The sequence below is a fragment of the Cyprinus carpio genome, chromosome B10, assembly GCF_018340385.1.
Source record: "Cyprinus carpio isolate SPL01 chromosome B10, ASM1834038v1, whole genome shotgun sequence".
In the NCBI taxonomy this organism is placed as follows: domain Eukaryota; kingdom Metazoa; phylum Chordata; class Actinopteri; order Cypriniformes; family Cyprinidae; genus Cyprinus; species Cyprinus carpio.
In genome coordinates, this window is record NC_056606.1 from 9,048,992 (window position 1) to 9,070,461 (window position 21,470).

Sequence of the window (21,470 nt, forward strand, 5' to 3'; positions counted from 1 at the left end):
TTGAACTTGGGATAATTGAGATGATGATTGTGCTCAATACATATTGTTAATTAGTATCCGCAGCGGTTTGTTTAATCCATTTAAGACAAAGTGCTCATGACAGCAAGGACGTCTCAACTCTAATTAACATCTTAACAAAGATGGCACACAATGTGCTGCCATATTTCGATTTCTGACTTCCTTAACTGATAGCTGACAAATCATCCAGTACTGCTTCACAAACTATTTTTTTTGGCCATGCATGAGCGTTTCATTTTACACTAAAATTGCATGTGGCTGAATTGGTGTGTCTGTATTATTATCCTGACACTTTTCTATAATCAGATGTATCTTTAATTAATGTTTTGCTCTGTGGTTCAATGACAAATAAGATACAGAAAATGGAGTATAGCGCTGAGATTTTAGAAATGTGCTCTTTGTACTCATTGGATTCATGTGGTACTGAGAAACTTACATTTACATCTTTTATGTTTACATTTATTAACTACATAGAAAAGTGAAAAAATATTGTGTTGTGTTTTCCCCTTGCATCCCCTAATGTCATTGACCCCTGTGTCAGTACTAAGCTGAACCTCGTGTTTTTGTACAGTAGTAATCGTCTTACATCTTGTTTGTTCCCCGCAGAATGAATACACATGTCCCAGACCGTTACCTGGAGCTTGGATTGGAGACATACCCACCATACACTGAAGGAACTGTTTTGTTGCTCAAAATAATCCACCGGCGGAGGATTTGTGCCTACCTGCATTTCATCAGTTGCATCAAGCTTTGCTCTCATGATACCACTCCTGCTTTCAGTGCATCTTTAATGGATTGTGGTGGATATTCTTCAGTCAGACACTGCAAACGGACATCTGAGAGATAGTGGGAACAGATGCCTCAGATGCACATTTTACTAAAACACATCTGGATGCCTCACTTTGTTCTTTAATGCGCCTGGATACATGTATCAGGTTTATTTTGGAAGCCTTCGGTGGAACATACCAATGAAAGTTATCCAGCCTTTGACGAATCGCCCAGCGTCATTTGACGTTTGTGTGGACCTATAAATAAACTACAAACTTTGTTAATATACCCTCGAATTTAAAACAGGACTTGCCCTTTCCTTTGTTATTTAATGTACATCCTTGGAAAATTTGTGTAAAATGATGAGTTAAAACCTTTATCTTTGCTGCCTAATACTGGATTTGTTATGCTTTGCGTTTCTGCAAACATCTCTGTACAGATTTATTTGAAGAGATTCTCAAGTTTACCTGCCCTTCATAACAGTAATAAACTTCATACTGTTATACTGAGTAATTTAAACACAACCTGTGATCTCATTGACTATGCCAACACTGTTTGAAATGTTTGAGTGTACATATGTAGTCTCGTTTTATAGAAGAGTGTTTAAGGAAATGTCAGGATCTGAATATAGAGAATGTTTTTTAAGTCCTAGTTTAAAGGCGTTAGCTTTGAGATTGGTTCAGGTTCCACCAGCCCCTCAATCTTCAAATATTGCAACTTGAAAGTGTCATTTATTTATATGCTCCCGCATTTTGATTTAATAATTACATTTTGTAACCAAACTGTATTAATTGAACGCCACCAAGCTCTTGTTTATAATGAGAACACTGTCAAAATCAATGATGAGAAATATACATTTGTCAAATGGAAATTAGTATTGATCAGCTTATTCATTTTTTATGCATTTATTATTACTTATTTAACAATATGGAGTTTATTTTTCACCTTTTGAACATTTCATGTAGCTCATTTGTACATGAACATTAAAATAAAAACTGTAATTTGGTAAAATTAAGCATTAATTTGAAAAAAGTTTGGAATGATTAAGATTATTTCTGAAGTTATATTTATAACCACAATTAATCCCAGACATAATTAAGGTAAGTAGTCATTTATGTTTACCAATGCTGCATTTATTTAATGAAAAAGTAAGTATTCTGAAATATTATTACAATTTAAAAGGACAGTTTTCTATTTGAATGTTTTTAAATGTAATTTATTCCTGTGATTGCAAAGCTGAATTTCCGTGTTTAATCAGAAAGTAAATGTGTTTCTGTTTTAGAGCTTATTTGGCTGAGTCTGAGTCTCAAAACTTTGTTTGACTAAAGGGGGTGTTCATACTGACCATGATTTGCAGCGACAAAATCACTGTAAGTCATTCCCTTTCAATAAGAGCTGGCAGTTTTTGCCAGCATGGGTGACGATGTCGGCATTTTTCTCATTTGTGATTCGTTTTTAAAATCTACAGCCAATTCCACACTCCCAGCAGCATCGTCTACCAGCGACCAGCAGTACTGCATCCTTCAGCGATGACAATCTGTCACTGTAAAAAAGTTAGTAAAAGAAAGTTCAAGCTACTTGGCTGCATCCGCACGCTCAAGGAAATGTCTTTCCATATATCTCTTCTTTGAGATGCTGTCAGATCAATATCGGCCTCATGACCCTGAAGGAGAGCCTCTCCGACTTGTGCCAACCCTGCCCTGTCCAAACAAACAAAGCTCTGGATGTTCAAACCTCATCCGGGCATGTCATAATCAGCGCTAAATATGCTATTTCTCAAGAGGAGGTTAACATGAAGAGTTCGCCCCGCGTAGAGTCCTCCAGGAACACGTCAAGCTGTCTGATATGAGGTCCAGATGGCAAATTAGCTTCGGTGTTTTCCTACAGTGTTGTATCTCCCCCTTCTCTCTCTTGCCTGCTGAAGCCACAGCTAAACAGACACAGCACTGTGTTCGACCGAACTCCCCCCATGAATTATTCATCGCCCCCATCCCTTCTTGTTCGGAAAGGAGTCTTGACATTTCGCCCAGTCAATGGCCTACTACTGGAAGAGTGCTGTGTTCAGAGGACCCGACTGCATCCAGATATTGGCTGTTGTGTGCTCTATTAACCCCAATCATGATGCCCCAAGAGTGCACAGGCACAAAAGACCCCCCCAAAAAATCAGCATTGTGAAATAGTCTGTATGAGTTGAAGTAAAAGCTGTGTTAAATGTCAAACTAAAACTTGGCCAAATTAAAGCTAAATACACTAAATTCGTGCATTGATTTGGTTTCGGTTTATATGCTCTATATCTATCTACTGTATTTCTGGAGTATTTTCTTGGAGTGCAGTCATATAATTGTTTTTAAAATGCAAATCATACCTTCTGTAGTAAATAGCGGAGACGTCACTTTCTATTGCATGTGTGCTACTGTAGAAATTTTGTTGAGACTGATTTATAAAGATACTACTTACAGTGTAAGGAATCATTCAAAGGAAGTTTTAGATTAGGAAACACTGTTCACTAGTTGCTTATTAAGATGCTTATTACTAGCATATTAGCTGTTTATTAATACTTAAGCACATATTAATGGCTTATTCTGCATGACCATGTTCTAGATACCATGACCCTACCCAGTACCTAAACATAACTACTAACAAGTACCTTGCTACTCTTAGATACCCCATGATTTACTCACCCTCAAGCCATCCTAGGTGTATATGACTTTCTTCTTTCAGATGAAAAAAAGAATGGCAGTTAATGGTGGTCGAGATTTTGAAGCCCAAAAAAGTGCATCCATCCAAAGTACTCCACATGGCTTGGGAGGTTAATAAAGGCCTTCTTAAGTGAATCGATGTGTTTGTGTAAAAAAAAAAATCCATATTTAAAATTATCCATATTGTATTTGTCTGAATTAAGCAGAAAGTCATACACACCAAGGATGGCTTGAGGGTGAATAAATGGATAATTTTCATTTTTGGGTGAACCCTTTAAAAGTGAATAAAGTGAATATGAGTTCCCTAATCTAAAGTTTCTATGTAGGCTAAACATGCTAGACTATGGAAGAATGTTTCTACCACTTGAGAGAGGAAAAAAAAAGAAATAGTAATTGCAACTTTTATCTCACAATTCATTTTTTATCCTTTGCAATTCTGAGTTTATATCACATAATCTTGACATTTTTCTTGCAGTTTTCTCAGAATTCCAAGATATAAACTCAGAACTGGAGGTCTCAAAAAAGGGTCACAATTACACACTCACAATTCTGAGGAAAAAAAAGCCAGAAGCTTACAATTCTGAAAATTGCGATAAAATTGTCAGAAGTTGAAAATACCTTTTTTTTTTTTCGTAAAAAAAATAATAATCGTAATTATGGGATGCATCTCACTGCACTGCTTTTTCAATGTTTTTCTATGTAAACATGAGACGTGTTCAAACTGATTTTACAGTATTGTATAATATTTCATTAGTAATTATACAACTAATGTTCCAGTCCAGTCCAGTAGAACTGTGACATTTCAATGTTTGTATCACTTCACTTGTTTGTGTTTGTTCCGGACTTGTGTTTGACTTGTTTTCCAGGTTATACTGATGCTCCACTATGAGTAAGTCATTTTAGCATTTATTGAACCGATTTGTTCAAAATGCTCATTCAGTTATGAAGGAAAGAAGTAGGTTTCTGTCCTTATATGCAAGTAATTGAATCATTCTCTCGACTGATTCATTAAAAGCACGTTTTTTTGTTTTTTAGGAACACCACTACTGTGTTGCATGGCTGCTTTGACTGCATCTGCATCTTTCGCTGTGACACAAAACTGACAACAAGCCAGTCTGTAAAATGTAAGTTGCTTAGATTTTACTGGACATGTAGAATATGGGCTACTGCATATGGATGGAAACAAAATAATTGCAGCATTAAAACATTCAGTGGTTGTTGTTCTTGACGTGATCAGAAAAAAAAATTATGTATTCATTTTGTCACACAAAAAGGGAAGGTTTCAGTTACCTATAATAGCATTTGTAATATTTGTCCAAGTCAATAGGAATCAAAATTATTTGTATAGGTAATATTTTTGTGTAATATTTTTGTTTTTGTTTTTAAATAAAAGCTACTTGGTTTGAAATTTACTTATATAATGCATACAAATTCATATATTTTACATGGAGCCACAGTATATACATTAATTTGTGGTTTCAAGTACATTATAGTTAATGCTTACAAAAGAACACAATTCACCGTGCGATAAAAATGTATCTTTCATTCCATAGGTACAGGAATAGACAGACATGATCATGTCACGGTTTAAAAATACTCCTTATTATGGATAGATGAGATTTCAGAGTATAATTTAAGAAGTGTGATTGCATCACAGATGATTGACAGATGATCTCAGATTGATGTGGGTGTCAAGTGACAGTACTGCAGGGAAAGATTAGGCCTCAAGGGAATATATCTAGTGAGGAAGAAAACTGCCCCATTCTTGATCTTTAGCAGCACATGGTTGCACTCTTTCCAGGAAACAAAAGGTTGGAAAAACCTATGCAACATCCAGCCAGAAATAGCCTTTTCAGAAGACATATCATAGCTAATTAAAAGCGAAGATGATCTAGACTGCCCAGTTCACCCACACAGTACAAGATATGGTTAAAAAAGACCAACGACCTATTAATTAATATGAAAACCAATAGTCTGTTTTATCCACAAGCCAGCAGATAAGGCTGCAGTGGTTAAGCAATAGTTCAGCCAAACAAGAAAATTTGATGTAAATTTACTCACCCTCAGGTCATCCAATATCTAGATGATTTGTTTCTTTAGGAATAGATTTGGGGATATTTGAAGTTAAAAATGTCTTGATGGATTTGTTTATAAAAACATTCAGCTTTTCACTTGAGAAGACATGAAGATGATCTATCAGATGATCTGTAATCAATATCTTGGATGGCCTGAGGGTGAGTACATTTTAAGCAAATTTCAATTTTGGATAAGCTATTCCTTTAACATGGGAAAAGGATGAGATCCCTTTAATATTACAAGGAGATTAAATCTTTAAACCCCCAAAAATAAAGGTTCTGTGATGATTTACTCACCCTCATGTTGTTTCATCCTGCTATGACTTGCTTCCTTCAGTGCAACATATTGTTTACAGTTATTTACTAACTAAACATAACAATATTAAATAGAGCTCAAAGCCTTTAATAATTCTAAACATTTTACATATCCCAATCCCTGTGTTTTATTGAGCATACATTTAATTATTGATTTAATAATTATTCAAGAGCAAGGGCTTATGGGTATTCCCTCCAGTCACAATGCTCACAAAGTAACAATGTGAAGTTCTTTGTACTTTGTGTTAATAGATTTATTAAGGTTTTATTTAAATGAGCTTAACTAAAACCGATTGACTCAACAATATATTATTACACATCAGAACTAGCTTATGTTTTTAATTCAATCAAAAAGAGACTACGGGCGAAATTTACTAAACAGGATAAATTAGCACGACAGTGCAATTCCATAGAAGCAGTTGGGAGTGGAAAGGTCTGCTGTGATCTACTGACAATGCATAAATTAAAGAACACAGACGCGGCCTGCACATTTCCATAATGACCATGTTAAGTGCAAAATGGTTTTGGGGCATTGAATAATAGTGCAAATACTAGTAATCTACCACAAACCTTACTAAATCATGTTGCTTGATATAACTACTCCTCCTAAAAATGTTGGTCTAAAAGGGAAACTCCTGCAAATGCAATTAGGTGAGCTTCAAAAATGACTGTCCACACCTATTCATTGCTAATTGTTAACTATTTTTCTTTAGTAAATCCTGAAGGTTGTTTTATTGTTAATCAAATGCAGTCTTGGGTAAGGTAAACATTTAGTCTTTCCCACCCCAAAAATTTTAAACAGTAGTGTTTAGAAATCAGACGTCCTTCAACTGAACATGCTGCATCAGGCGTTTATACTGTATATACACAGACTATTTATTTTTTTCCATTCTTCTGTTCTTTTGAATCAGTCTTGCCAAGTTAGGTTCTTTGACAACTTTGTGTCCCCACTTTATGGATTCCTGCTGCAAGACCAGCAGGTTTTAGGCACTGCTGCTTCTTTCTGCAGTGAAAATACATGGAGCGTTTCCAGATCGGCCATCGGCTCCTTGTCAGTGGAAGAGGGTTTGCAAGGCTAGTCAAGAAAGAAATACGCATATAGGCTCTCTTTTGAAAACCAGCTTTGTGAGCCGTCTTTTCTATGGGTCTTTTGCATCACAATGAAATATGAAGTTATTTGAAGAGTCCTGAGTGATTTGAACTTTGTAAAAAGATTGGATGGTATGGAATGTGACAATATTCATTTAAAATATTTACATTCAGACTACCAAATCTTTTTTGATGGAACATCAATTTACAGGTGGAATATAAATATTTTTAATAAATTTTTCATTACATTGCATGAAATCTAAAATGCATTGAATGCAACAAAAACATCATACATCACTGTAGGTGATTGACTCATTTTTTTTTCGCACATCAGAAAGTGTCTGTGATGGCTCTTGTGTGCACGCTCGAGTTCAACCCCCCCAGACATTCATAAGCCTGTCATTATGAATATTACAAACCGCCGTGTGGTACAACACGTCATATCCCAAAAGAAGAGCCCAAATGACCCTGCGATTCTCCTCAGGGGCCGCCTTCCGTCTTGGCAAGGATACACCTAATCTGAAGTTGGTGCATTGCTTTGAACCGATGCAGGCGATCTGCCAAAGCCTGGGACAAGTTGTTACATTATGCAATATTTAGGTGGTGGATCCTTTGAGACGCACGCAGCTGCTTGTGGGACGTCCAAAATAATAGCCAATCCACGCAGCGGAGTGGCTCTAAATGAAGACTTGTGGCCGGACGTCGAGGTAATCTAGCAAATGGAATGGAAAATCAGATTCACAATCACAAGAGACGCATCTTTCCCGTGGCTCCTGGCCAAAGCGAGCAGAGGAAGTGCCGGCTGTGTCATCTAGCCACCACTGGAACCCATAAATTGGACGCTTACAAAAACATGTCGGTCAGGCTAGGGATTGATCTTGATGGGGTGGGCGTGCAAGCAGGGAAAATGAAGAGTTGATCCCCCGCGAGGCGGCGATAACGAAGACAAATAATGCTCGGTTAGGGGCCGCCGGAGGAGTTAAATAGCTCCTTGGAGAGCATCTGAGCTTGAGCTTTTTCTATCATCTGTGTAATCAAGCACTAGCGATTAAATCACTTTCACAGGGACGTTCGTGCCGTATGAATGGCTCATCCATCTCTCACACTCTTTGAGACGTGTCTGCCTTGCATGTGTGGGCGGCCACACGTGTGTCCGCGAGTGTTTGATCTGCTGTGCTGTAAGGATGACTTTATTTCAAAGTCGCAGTGGCAAGATTTGCTCGAAGTTTCTTCCAGATCTGGGTTTGTCTATATTTAAACCCCTCGCCTTCTTTTATTCTTTTTGTCTGCGTGCAACAAGAGCAATTACACATGTTTAAAGAGGCCTTGACAAACTTGTTGCATGTCTAGCGTGCTTTATTCTACTAAAGCACTGAAACCAATTGACATTCCCATGGGGTTGACAGAGAGAGCACTTACTGTGCATGACAATAACTTTTATAGCTCACGGTGTTTGCTTCAGTTCTGTGCTTTGATGTTTTATATTCACTTCACATAAGACCATCATAATTATTTGGTGGGGCACCGAAAGCAGCTTAGAAGATCAAATATGGAAATTTCACAATATAATAAGATAATTTGACTGATGTTCCGGTTTAAGTTGATTTTAAATGATTCGTGCTTAAAGTCAACAGTTTAAGCTGCTGCACATCTTAAACACTTATTTTGTTTTACTTTTATTGTCTGGAACTATAGAGCACAACAGTCAGGTCTTGGAAGTGAAAATCCCATTCATTTATTTTCCCCACAAGGGAAGTGATTTTTAAAGATATCTTCTAAATTGTTAAAGACAGACCTCAATGTTTTTGTTGAAGCTGTCAGCCCACTCAGGCTTTATTATTATTATTATTATTATTTAATTGTCTTTAACAGTGGAATTCTTGCTGAAAAACTGCATTACCCATGATTCTGCAAAAATCTCCACCAATCAGAAAACCGTAATAATAGCCCCGCCCACTCGAAGTAAAAATCAAAAACACAATATAGATTAAGTGCTTTATTTTGCAATTACATATAAATCAATAGTATGCACTATTATTTCGCATTAATTACAAATACTGTACCACAAAAACAAAACAAACAAAAAAAACATCAATAACGGATTAGAAATGTATTCACTGGCTAACGTAGTGCATTTCCAAACATATTGTCACAAAATGCGACAGCATAAATGTAATATTAGCTGCAGCTTATCATTTGCAACAAAGTTAACAAACACAGGTGAACACAAACACAACAATTAACAAAAGTCTGTAAAGAACATCCAGTACCACCTAATGTAATAATATATGTAATAAAGTAGGCAAGTATACAGTGAATATTTGTTACTTGTTAATGATGATATCGTATAATGATGTTGTTTCTGGTATATTGTATATGTTAGCATTTCATGTTTATACATTTTTCAAAACTGTCTGGTTGCAGTTGGCTTATTATAGTTTTAACACATTTTCACTGACCATGTTATTGATATTAACTAAAATGATGTGGCACAACGAGAGCCATTAAACTCATTTGACATGTTCAAAAAGGCTTTGACAAACTTAAGTGTCTGACATGCTACATTTTCCTAAAAACAATACAGATTCTCGTGGAGTTGAAAGGAAGAGTGGCACTTGTGCTTGACAAAAAAACTTCACGTAGCTCATTATGTGTTCACTTCTGTGCTCTGATGTTTCATATTCACTTCACATATCACATAGTTACAATTATATTAGGCACCAAAAGCAAATTAGAAAATCAAATAAGGACATTTCCAAAGTCAGCTTCATTATTAAGTACAAGACACAAGTGATTATACTGTAATGATGTTTGATTTTAGAATACTTGAAACTCAACGACTGATGGATTTTACTTTATTAATTAATTATTAATTTCCTTTGCATGCACAAGTTAAAAAAAAAAAAAATGTCTGGGTATAAACTTTCTGCAAAAACTTGCTGTGCATCTGAAATGCTTCTTTCCTTTTTGGCTGACATCTCCAAGCCCTCTTATTTCTCAACACCTTCCCACCAACCACCTGGCTCTATTCTGGTATGCAACTTTCAATTATCCAATCAAGTCCCACTCAGTTTTTTCTTTGAAAATGCTGTTTCATTGAGAAATGCATTGTAAGTAAATACATGTTACGCAAGTAAAATAGGTCAAGTTGACATGAATCTGTAAATTACTGTTATTTTCGTTGTGTATTTTAAGGCACAATGGATAAGTGTGGCCAATAATCCTTTTAAGTCCATTAAAATCCCAATTCTGGTTTGGCCAACAAGTGGGCCGTCACCAGAGCAGCTGCTGTCATTACCAAACCGAAGAGTAAGTAACACTTGGACGACTTGCACTTTGAACCCTTTCTTGTGTCACTGTGTTTCAGGGAAGCTCACACTGAGTCCAGTTCCTTCATGGACAGAGAAGAAGGGCACATCTGAAAACCACTATGACTGAGTATCAAGACCCGGGATGTGGAAAATGTCAAGGTGACTGGTAAAATAAAGACTTCATGGTTGATGCTATGAATAAAACGAATGAAATCAAAATGAATAATGGCTATATTACTTTGTGCTAATAGCATTCATGAATCTTTAGGTAAGTATGTCATTGGTTACCATACTTGGCTGTATGTCACGTCACTTTCGCTTTTTTTTTCACTTTCATTGAACACTCAAAAGAACTTAAACTTATCTATAGTATCTACTACAAAATAAATAAACTATATATACAGTATATATAGTAACTTTTATTCAGCAATAAAGCATTAAACGTCACATTTTAACATATATTCAAATAGAAAACAGTTATTTTAAATTATAAAAATATTAGACAATATTACTATTTCCTGTATTTTTGATCAAATAAATGCAGCCTTGCTGAGCATGAAAAAGAATCTTTCAAAAACATTAAAAATGTAACTGACCCCAAACTTTTGAACAGTAATTAAATATTGGAAATAATATAAATTAACATAATTCTACAATTAATTTAAAAATGTACTTACTTTATATATTACTAATATTCAAAGTAATAATTAAAATATAAGTGTAGTAAAATGAAAAGCAAAATTTATACTGAGGTAAACTGTAGTTAAAACCGCAAGATTAATCATTTACATTTATGCATTTAGCAGACACTTTTATCCAAAGCGACTTAAAAAAGAAGAAGAACTGAAGACATTTACTAAACAAGTAAATAGCTATTCCTATTGACTCAATAGCGTGGTTAATTTATGCACATATAAAACAGATCAGAAAACCTCCAGAAGACAATGCACACATTCATGTCTGCTGTGAATTTAACAGAAATAACTTTTAATTGGGTTCTCAAAAAATGCTTATCGCTGCATTCAGCAACCTATTTCCCATGCAACGCAGTTTCCCATCCACCATGCAGTTTAGTCTTCATGCATTATGGATGCGTGGACTTAGTTGTTCATGAAACCCTCAGGGATATCCTTTACCCACAGTGCTTTTCACCTATGCTCTTTGTCAGTGTGAATCACTAAGACATAAAAGCGGTTTGTTTTCTATTCCACCATCTATGGCAGGCGAGATATGCTCTTCTAACTTTGGAAGTACTGCATCAAAAGAAGCCAGAATAATATATTAGAGTCTAGTCCTACAGTTTTTAAACTTTTCAGGCCGAGTATCACCTTAAAACAAAATCAGAACATCTAAGTACCACCTTGTCATAACATTGCTCCCTCCAGGGTTATTATATTTAACTAAAACTCAAATCATAAAAAGCATTTGTTACTTGAAATAAAGAAGTAACTAAAATTTAAGACAGATACAGTTTTACAAGCTGAGAAAGATGTAGTTCTTAATAAAATTTGTTCATAGAGCAGAACTCTTTTTATTTGGAATTAAACACACTAAATTAACATGTTAAATTGACAGCCCTAATTTTGAAGTATTATAATTTTACAGAATCTTTTTATGTATTACAGTGTACTACAGAACTCTCTCGAGACGTCTTGACTGGGATGCTTCAGAACTCTGTGCTAGTGGACCAGTGATTAATTCATGCTTTAGTCCTTTTAATTATTCACACCTAATAGAAATCATTTAAATTTTCAGAAGCTACAGTGAGGAAGAATGGATGGAGATTTATTGCATGAAAGAGTCTTGTAGCATCCCAAAGATCAAGAGCTTCAAGATCTCGTCTGTTTCTAAGTGGGTCAAGGACAGATTACAGCCCTCCTTCAGGAAACAGCTCATCGCCCGCACAGGTACCAGACAAAATGGGAAGTCTGTACATGCTTCAGCCACCTTTATATGATGAACTCACTCCTCTCCCTGTGGATTTAATTCTATTATGGAAATTTCCCCCGCACTCTAGCCACCGCACGCTCTTGCTTTCTCTCTTGCACGCTCTTTCTGTACGTTCTCCTTGGGCGAGCATTAGTTCAGCCCTGTCAATCGCTTAACCGGGCCATTTCAAATAGCTTTTGAGATGTTTTCCCCAAGAGTGCTGTCCTTTTAACATCTAGTCATGCATTCGGGTAGCATTCACACTTCAAGGTAAAATGGGCATTTATGTACTACTCTCACTTTTATCTTTATTTACAGGTAATCTGTGCTGAAGTCAAGGAGATCTGTGATGAAAGCAATCGTTTACGCAAAAATTAACATTTACTCTTGTTCATGTCATTCCAAACTTGTATGCTATTATATATTAATATTATTATTATTATTTTCTTATATATTTTAAATATATTTATTTATTATTTATTTGTTTATTTATTGCAAAAAAGGTAATGTCTGTCATGCTCCAAAAATTAAAAAAGTGAAGAAATAATAATAATAATGACTATTATTATTATTATTATTATTATTATTATTATTATTTTTTTTATTTCTTTTATTATTATATAATTTGAGTATTATTATTATTATTGACTATTATTATTATTATTATTATTATTAAATGTTCTAAATAACAGTGATTAATAAATATAATTAGTATATTAGTATAATTAGAATAATTAGTTTATTAGCAATAAGCAAATTAACAACAACATTTATTAATATTATTATTCTTAATATTATCACAATTTATATATTATATATTACAAATTATTTTGGTACTTGGACTACTGTTATTATTATTATTATTATTATTATTATTATTATTATTATCACAATTTATATAGTATATTTTTCTATTTTGGTGCCTGGACTACTGTTGTTATTATTAATAACAGCGGTTAATAATAATAATAATCAGTAGTAGCAGTGTTAAATACTCTAATAGTATCACAATTTTTTGTTGCCTTGAGTACTGTCATTATTAATAACAGTGGTTAATAATAATAATAATAATAATAATAATAATAATAATAAATATAATATTATTAATGCATTTTGTTATTTAGCTTATTGTTGTTTTTATTATTTTTTATAATATTATTCTTCTTATTATTATTATTATTGTTATTAAATATAGTGTTACAATGTTTTTGGTGCCTGGACTACTGTTATTATTAATCTAATCTAATCTAATCTAAACGAATATAATATAATATAATATAATATAATATAATATAATATAATATAATATAATATAATATAATATAATATAATATAATATAATATAATATAAATTATTATGTAGTGTTTTGGTGCCACAAAAATGAAACCGGACTAAGACCTGAATTAATTTTGACCTAAAACCAAAATTAGATCTGAGCCCCTTTTATTGCCCAAAGAGAACTGGATTTTATTTATTTTTTTCATTCTAGTTTTTTCACTCCAAGACCATAAAGGTAATCTATATGACACGTGCTCTGTATTCTTCAGAAGGTGTTCAGTAGCTTTAATACAGGCTTGGAGTCGAATGGACTACTTTTATGGTGCTTTTTTGCAGCTTGACCGCTATGGGCACTCTATGAACTGCCATTGTATGGAAAAGAGCAAAACTCATTTTATGTTCTGTAGAAATAACCAGTGGGTCTGGAATGACATGATGGTAAGTACATAATGACAGAATTTTCATTTTTGTGTGAACTATTCCTTATAGGACAGAGAATGTGAAGGAAATGAGGCACTGGAGCTTTGAAAGAGGCTTTGTTGAACATGAAGGGATTTGGCTAGTGTAGTGGTGTGGTGTACCTGCCGAAAGGCTTTCGAAGACTCGGGTGGTAATACATTAGCATCCCAGGGGTCATTACATTCACAGGACAGCCTCCACTCCACTCCTCTTTTGCCCAGTCCTGAAAACACAACACAACAGTTAACATTTTGCAGCAGTCAGTGTCAATGTGAACTCTAATTTTGGGCTAAAAAATGATCTGGGAGATATTAAGATTAAGATGGTTGTGATGTGTCTCGGCCTTTATTTCCCAGGAGAGGCAGATTTAAGATGCAGGTGCTATTTGCATTGACACTGACAAAACTTTTCGATGTCTGGCAGACAACATTTGGCAGGCAGGCTTCTTGTTTCTATTCACAATGAGCAGGGCATTTTTATATTACTGCAGCTTCACATCATCATAAACTCCCTGCAACCTCCTATTTCTCTCTTTTAATAAGGTCACCTCATTGAATTCTGTGTGGATTAGACTAAATGTTCCCTTCAGTTCATGTTCAAACTAAAAAAAAAAAGGTGCAGAAATTATTTATAATTTAAATTAATGAAGAATTATTCATTATTCATGTAATTATTCATCATTAGAGCCCTGATGGTCTTAAGTAGGCATCTTGGTTAATGTTGAATGTTCTTAAATGCGCCTGTAGATTTTATAAAGGTACTTGAAGCAAAACCCTTTAACTATCTAAGACTCTTAGAATGATTTACATGTAAGTAATATATTTTTGGACTTAGATTATTATATTAAAAGAAGGCTGTGTCTTCCCAAGCAGCTTTCTTGGTAGTTAGCATCACCTTTCTATGAAAATATTAATAACACCATTAAAGTTAACCATTATTAGCTTAATACAGTGGTCACCAACCTTTTTAAGCCCAAGATCCCTTACCTCGTCTTTTATGAAAGACGAGATCTACCTATTGAAGAACTGATAGAAAAAGACAGCCCAGGTTGTACTGTCAATTTGATTACTTTATTTAGTATTGTAATTAGCGACACACTGGTCATAATTTTTTATTACCATTTTTTTTCACAAGCAAACAGGATTACCATTTTTTTTCACAAGCAAATTTATTTCTTAAAATCTTGTTATAGAGCTAATAATATTTCTTTATCACTATTCCAATAGCTTCCGAAAATAACAGAAATTAAGTACAAAGACTGGAGAAATTTAATGTTTGTTTGTTTTTTGTTGTTTTTGTTTGTTTTTTTTTTTTTTTTGTGATGTATAAGTGATATTGATTTGGGAGTCTGTCGAGATTTATTGTTTGGTTAGCTGTTTACTAAAAACAGATGATACCTCCACACCACTAGGTGTCAGTATAGGTCTAAGACCACTGGCCAGAACAACACAAAAAATAATATAATCCCTTCACTTTATAAATGTAAAACCTCAAACATACAATACATACCAACATGGATTCAAAAAACAGATGTAGATGGCGATGGACCCTTCAACATGGTTCAATAAATTGCACACTGCCTCAAATGTGTATTTAACGAATAAGACTGAATATAGTTTTAACAAAGAAATGCAGTGGATAATTTGTTGGAGAATTATGATACAGGATAATTGTCTTGGACAAAATGTGAAATAAACAATGGAGAATATATCAATATTTCTCTGATTTATCATTTTTCATGTACTGTATTAAAACTGCAGCTGGACATTATGCACCGGATGCTCTGCACAGACCCTTTACCCAAGTGACAGACCGGACTTGTAGTATCTGTGCAAAGACATTTAGACCTTTCTAATTATATATACACACAGTAGTCTGTCAAAATTAATAATAATAAACAAACAAATTAACAATAGCAGACACAGCAATGGTAAACCAATGTGAATAAAACTGCCTGAACGCAGGAAGTGGGAGTTATTTACTAATGTAGATTTTAAAAAGTGCATTGGCAAAAATGTATGTAAAAAAATATGTAAAAAAAAAAAAAAAAAAAAGGTTTGGGATAAAAGGCCTCAACTTTTTGTCTAGATACAAATTATATGCAAGCCCACTAATAAACGTTTTTTCCATTAAAAGAATTAAAATAAAAAAATAGTTATGACATAATTTGAAATTGTCATAATTTACATAAAAAGTCAAAATTACGACAAAAAGTCCACATTGTGAGATAAAAATGTATAATTATGAGTTATGATTCTGAGAAAAAAAAAAGTTGAAACTGACATAATAAGTCATAATTAACAAGTCATAAGTACTGTATGAGATAAAAAGTGGAAATTATGAGATGAGAAATAATTATTAGATAAACTGGCCATGGGTCCAGGTTTTGTTTTTTGTTTTTCTAACCTGCGCCCCAAAACTGGGATAGGCTACAACAACTGAAAATATAAAAAGTCATAATTATGACATAAAAATGTTTTGTCATAATTATGAGTTATGTCAGCTTTTTTTATATAAAATTTCAGCTTTATGTAATAATTATGATTTAATTAAATATTTAACTGTCATAGTTAAGATTTACCAAAGCCATAATTTTGAGAAAACATTTTGAGATAATTATGATTTGTTGTAATTATGACTGTTTATGATATAATAATTATGTATTACAAAAAATAATTATTACAAAAAATTGAATTAAATTTTTACCCGTATTTGTTTTTATTTCATCTATTTCGCAAATTTTTAAATTCCTGGTTTATTCAGTTTGTTTTCATTTTGAATTTAATTTTAAGATAAAAAGTCATAATTACAACAAATCATAATTATGATATAATAATTATGTATTACAAAAAATATTTTGACAAAGTAGCATTTTTTATTAAAATGATGACTTAATGTTTAATAATTTATGTAACAATTATGATTTACCAAAGCATTATTTTTGTTTTTGTGGTGGAAATGGTCCTTCATACAATGAATTTATTATTAAGTTATTTAAAGCCTATTAGGGGAGAACAAATGTGCTTTAGCTGCTTTACACTATATGCATTAAACACCATCTGGATATTTTTGAGTTGATGTGGCTTTGCTTTCCACAGTGTACACATAAGCCCAGTGCATGAGACCAAATGTGTATTTAAGGGTAATTCTCTAGTTGAAAAGGTAGCGTATTTCCTTTCTCAGTTGCAGCTCATTGGAAAATGGCCTTGCCATCAGTAGTCCCATCATCCTCTCCTGCTCTCTCTATCCACAGGCCACAGAGTTGCTTAAGGCTATTCTCCGTTTTCACTTACAGTGCTAAAGTGGCCTGACACCCCTTTTGCACCAAGGTGGTAAAATGTTAACATACTGTTGAAGCTGATGGCTGTCAAACCGATGTGCCCGTTTGTCAATCTCATGTATGCCTCCAGCATGGTCTATGGTGCCTTTTTACCTCTCAGGGGGAAATAAATTCCCATTTCGTTTTTGAAATGGTGCGTTTTAGGTACAGTGGTGGACTGGCTCTCAGCTTTGGTCAATGAAGAATTGAGGTGGCCGCAGAGATTTCCATTTTCAGTTGATGCCTTTGGCGAGTGTCACACGGAGGCTTGTCAGAGTCATACAGGAGATTTGACAGAGGTGATGAACTCTAGCTCGTCTTAATAGGTTTCATGCCTGATTCTAGATAATGTGTTATTTTCACATGCTGACTCATTCAGTGAGAACAGGAACTGCAAACTGAGAGCTTTGACATTTGGATCCATTCAAGACTAAACAATGTTTTCAGTGCCACTCTTTCATCCATCCATTTTCCAAACTCACCCAATATGGGTCGTGGGGATGCTGGGTGTAACCCTGTATCTCAGGCCGCACACTGTAATGTATTAATTATTGGTACAGCGGAGTTAATATAAAAGGAAATCATACTTATGTATTAAACACTGAACCAATCAAAATGAAAGGTTGAGGGAGTCTTAAAAAAAAAAGCAGCATTATTTTTACATACTGCATATGAAACATTTCTGTAGCTCTGTCTGAATGGCATTTGTAATATAATTTCCAAAAATGGAATTGGGTCATGCTGTTGACATTGCCTGTGGTCCAATTCATAAATGTATGAAAAGCTAGTTTTGCCATCTAAATGAAATTGCATTCCATGAATACAGTTGGAATAATTTGTTGTTGAATTGAGTTTATTGAAATTAACCTGTTAAAACTGATCCTGAACATTTAAAACAGAACATTACTAGCTAATCCAACCTTAGCAATTGTTGCTATCTACCTTTTTTTTCAGCTTTGGCTGAGAGAATCTGAGGTTTTTTTTTTTTTTAATCTATTTTTAACTCACTGTATTGTAAAAATTATATAACTTGTCCAGAGAGATTTTTTCCCCTATTTTTTTTTGTTTATATATAAAGGATACCTACTGTACATTAACTCTAAACGACGAGCCGCACACACACAGTCTGTTATACTCGAACGCGGATCCGCACTGCAAATCTCCATAAACGCATCTGGCAGCATGGATGAGGCTTGACGCACGCACGCAACCAGAGTCGACTGGATCCGCGTTTAAAACGAATGTAAATTTTCACTTGGATGAAATGAAACATTCAGCACATTTTCCACTTGTTCTCAAAATCCCAAATACAATGTAACATATGTAATACTTTAATAATTGACTAAAGAAATACATTTCTTTATTTATAAAAAATAAACAAATCTTTCCAGTGAAATTCAGTAATTAAGTTAATTCTGCAAAAGTAGTTATACCATTATAATCTTGCCTGCTGAAAAATAATAATAATATTATATATATATATAGAACCCCTCAAAACATAACCGAAAATTGAAATGGATTTCAGGGTTATAATGGGAATTGTAATGGTTTTAATGTAAACTATAATGGTGTCTATTTGATGGATTCTATTGGTAGGATGTAATCTGGCAGATGGCAACCAATAGAAAACATGAATTCTTATTGGAATAATGCCAAAAACAAAAATGAATTTTGTAATGGTTTAATGGAAACTGTAAGAATTTCTGTGATTTTTTCAGCAGGGTAATAATACTCATACTGTGCTGCACATTATTGACAATATTGAGCTGAAGCTTGACTTTGCAAATTTAAAATCGCAAATCAAATCGCAACCACAATATCTATCAAAAAACTCGTAACTGGATATTTCCCCATAATGCACAGCCCTACATGCCGCCACAAAATATTTTTCTGCATAATTTTTTGATTTCTCCCCGTACACTCCAGGTGCTCCTAGATGCTACTAAATAAAGCTGAAGCTGAAGACAATGACTATACTTTCTGTGACTCAGCGCACATATTGGCTGAAATTCACCTTTTCTTCATCGTGAATGTAGGTGGACGCCTCCGGACCAAGGTACTTCACCAGGCTGGAGATCACAGCATCTCTTCTCTCCTCCTTCTAAAATGAGAACAAAAACATTTGTTCATCAACGTATCACAAAAGTATTAAAAAATACAAACCCAATTCCAAAAAAGTTGGGACACTGTACAAATTGTGAATAAAAACAGAATGCAATGATGTGGAAGTTTCAAATTTCAATATTTTATTCAGAATGCAACATAGATGACATATCAAATCTGTAAACTGAGAAAATGTATCATTTTAAAGGAAAAATAAGTTGATTTTAAATTTCATGGCATCAACACATCTCAAAAAAATTCTCAAGGCCATGTTTACCACTGTGTGGCATCCCCTCTTCTTTTCATAACAGTCTGCAAACGTCTGGGGACTGAGGAGACAAGTTGCTCAAGTTTAGGAATAGGAATGTTGTCCCATTCTTGTCTAATACAGTCTTCTAGTTGCTCATCTGTCTTAGGTCTTCTTTGTTGCATCTTCCTCTTTATGATGCGCCAAATGTTTTCTGTGGGTGAAAGATCTGGACTGCAGGCTGGCCATTTCAGTACCCGGATCCTTCTTCTACGCAGCCATGATGTTGTAATTGATGCAGTATGTGGTCTGGCATTGTCATGTTGGAAAAGCAGGGTCTTCCCTGAAAGAGACGACGTCTGGAAGGGACATATGTTGTTCTAGAACTTGGATATACCTTTCAGCATTGATGGTGCCTTTCCAGATGTGTAAGCTGCTCATGCCACACGCACTCATGCAACCCCACACCTTCAGAGATGCAGACTTCTGAACTGAGCGCTGATAACAACTTCAGTTGTCCTTGTCCTCTTTAATCTGGATGACATGGCGTCCCAGTTTTACAAAAAGAACTTCAAATTTTGATTCTTCTGACCACAGAACAGTTTTCCACTTTGCCACAGTCCATTTTAAATGAGCCTTGGCCCAGAGAAAACGCCTGCGCTTCTGGATCATGTTTAGATATGGCTTCTTTTTTGACCTATAGAGTTTTAGCTGGCAACGGCGGATGGCACGGTGGATTGTGTTCACCAACAATGTTTTCTGGAAGTATTCCTGAGCCCATGTTGTGATTTCCATTACAGTAGCATTCCTGTATGTGATGCAGTGCTGTCTAAGGGCCCAAAGATCACGGGCATCCAGTATGGTTTTCCTGCCTTGACCCTTTCTCAGAGATTGTTCCAGATTCTCTGAATCTTTGGATGATATTATGCATTGTAGATGATGATAACTTCAAACTCTTTGCAATTTTTCTCTGAGAAACTCCTTTCTGATATTGCTCCACTATTTTTCGCCGCAGCATTGGGGGAATTGGTGATCCTCTGCCCATCTTGACTTCTGAGAGACACTGCCACTCTGAGAGGCTCTTTTTATACCCAATCATGTTGCCAATCAAATTGGTCCTCCAGCTGTTCCTTATATGTACATTTAACTTTTATGGCCTCTTATTGCTACCTGTCCCAACTTTTTTGGAATGTGTAGCTCTCATGGGATCCAAAATGAGCCAATATTTGGCATGACATTTCAAAATGTCTCACTTTCAACATTTGATATGTTATCTATATTCTATTGTGAATAAAATACAAGTTTATGAGATTTGTAAATAATTCCATTCCTCCTTTACACACAATTTGTACAGTGTCCCAACTTTTTTGGAATCGGTTTGTATATATAATTGTGCTTCCATCCTTGTGAAAATGTGCACTTCAAGTGTACTTTAAATCCTAAAAGTATATATATATATTACACACAATCTGTACAGTGTCCCTAAATATATATATATATATATATAAAACTTTACTAAATATTTATATAATATTAATGAAAATAAAAGGCTACATGAGTGTCGTAACATAAGTATTACATATAAAGGTGTACATCTTACTTAAGAGGGTCAAAAAAAGCACTCTTTAGAAATATATATCTAAACTTTAATACATTTTCATTTAATTGCAAATAACGTCTCCAAACACATTACTTACACTCTTCTAAAGTACAGTACATAATCTCCTTAATAAGTATTATTTTTCAAATTATGCTAAACTCAACTTCTTTTTGACAAGGGGCTGAGTCCGGTTCTCCAACCTCCATCGATCCGAATAACTCAATCCCTCTTTGGTCTCTGTTCTTCATGAGTTATGGGC

The 21,470-nt window shown here is 34.4% G+C and overlaps 1 protein-coding gene and 1 pseudogene across 2 annotated transcripts in view; one reads left to right on the forward strand and one right to left on the reverse strand.

Moving 5' to 3' along the window:
• The window catches only part of LOC109061971 (leucine-rich repeat transmembrane neuronal protein 4-like), a 30,614-nt gene extending 27,676 nt beyond the window's left edge, over positions 1–2,938 (forward strand). For both annotated transcript variants that reach the window (XR_006155729.1, XM_042732366.1), the window contains exon 3: positions 625–2,938. Coding sequence is in view for 1 of the 2 variants with exons in the window: in XM_042732366.1 (XP_042588300.1) it covers positions 625–690 (66 nt within the window). In the remaining variant the exon portion in view is untranslated. The remainder of the gene's footprint in view (positions 1–624) is intronic.
• A 10,721-nt stretch (positions 2,939–13,659) lies between these two features.
• Positions 13,660–21,470, reverse strand: part of LOC109071190 — a 32,149-nt pseudogene continuing 24,338 nt past the window's right edge.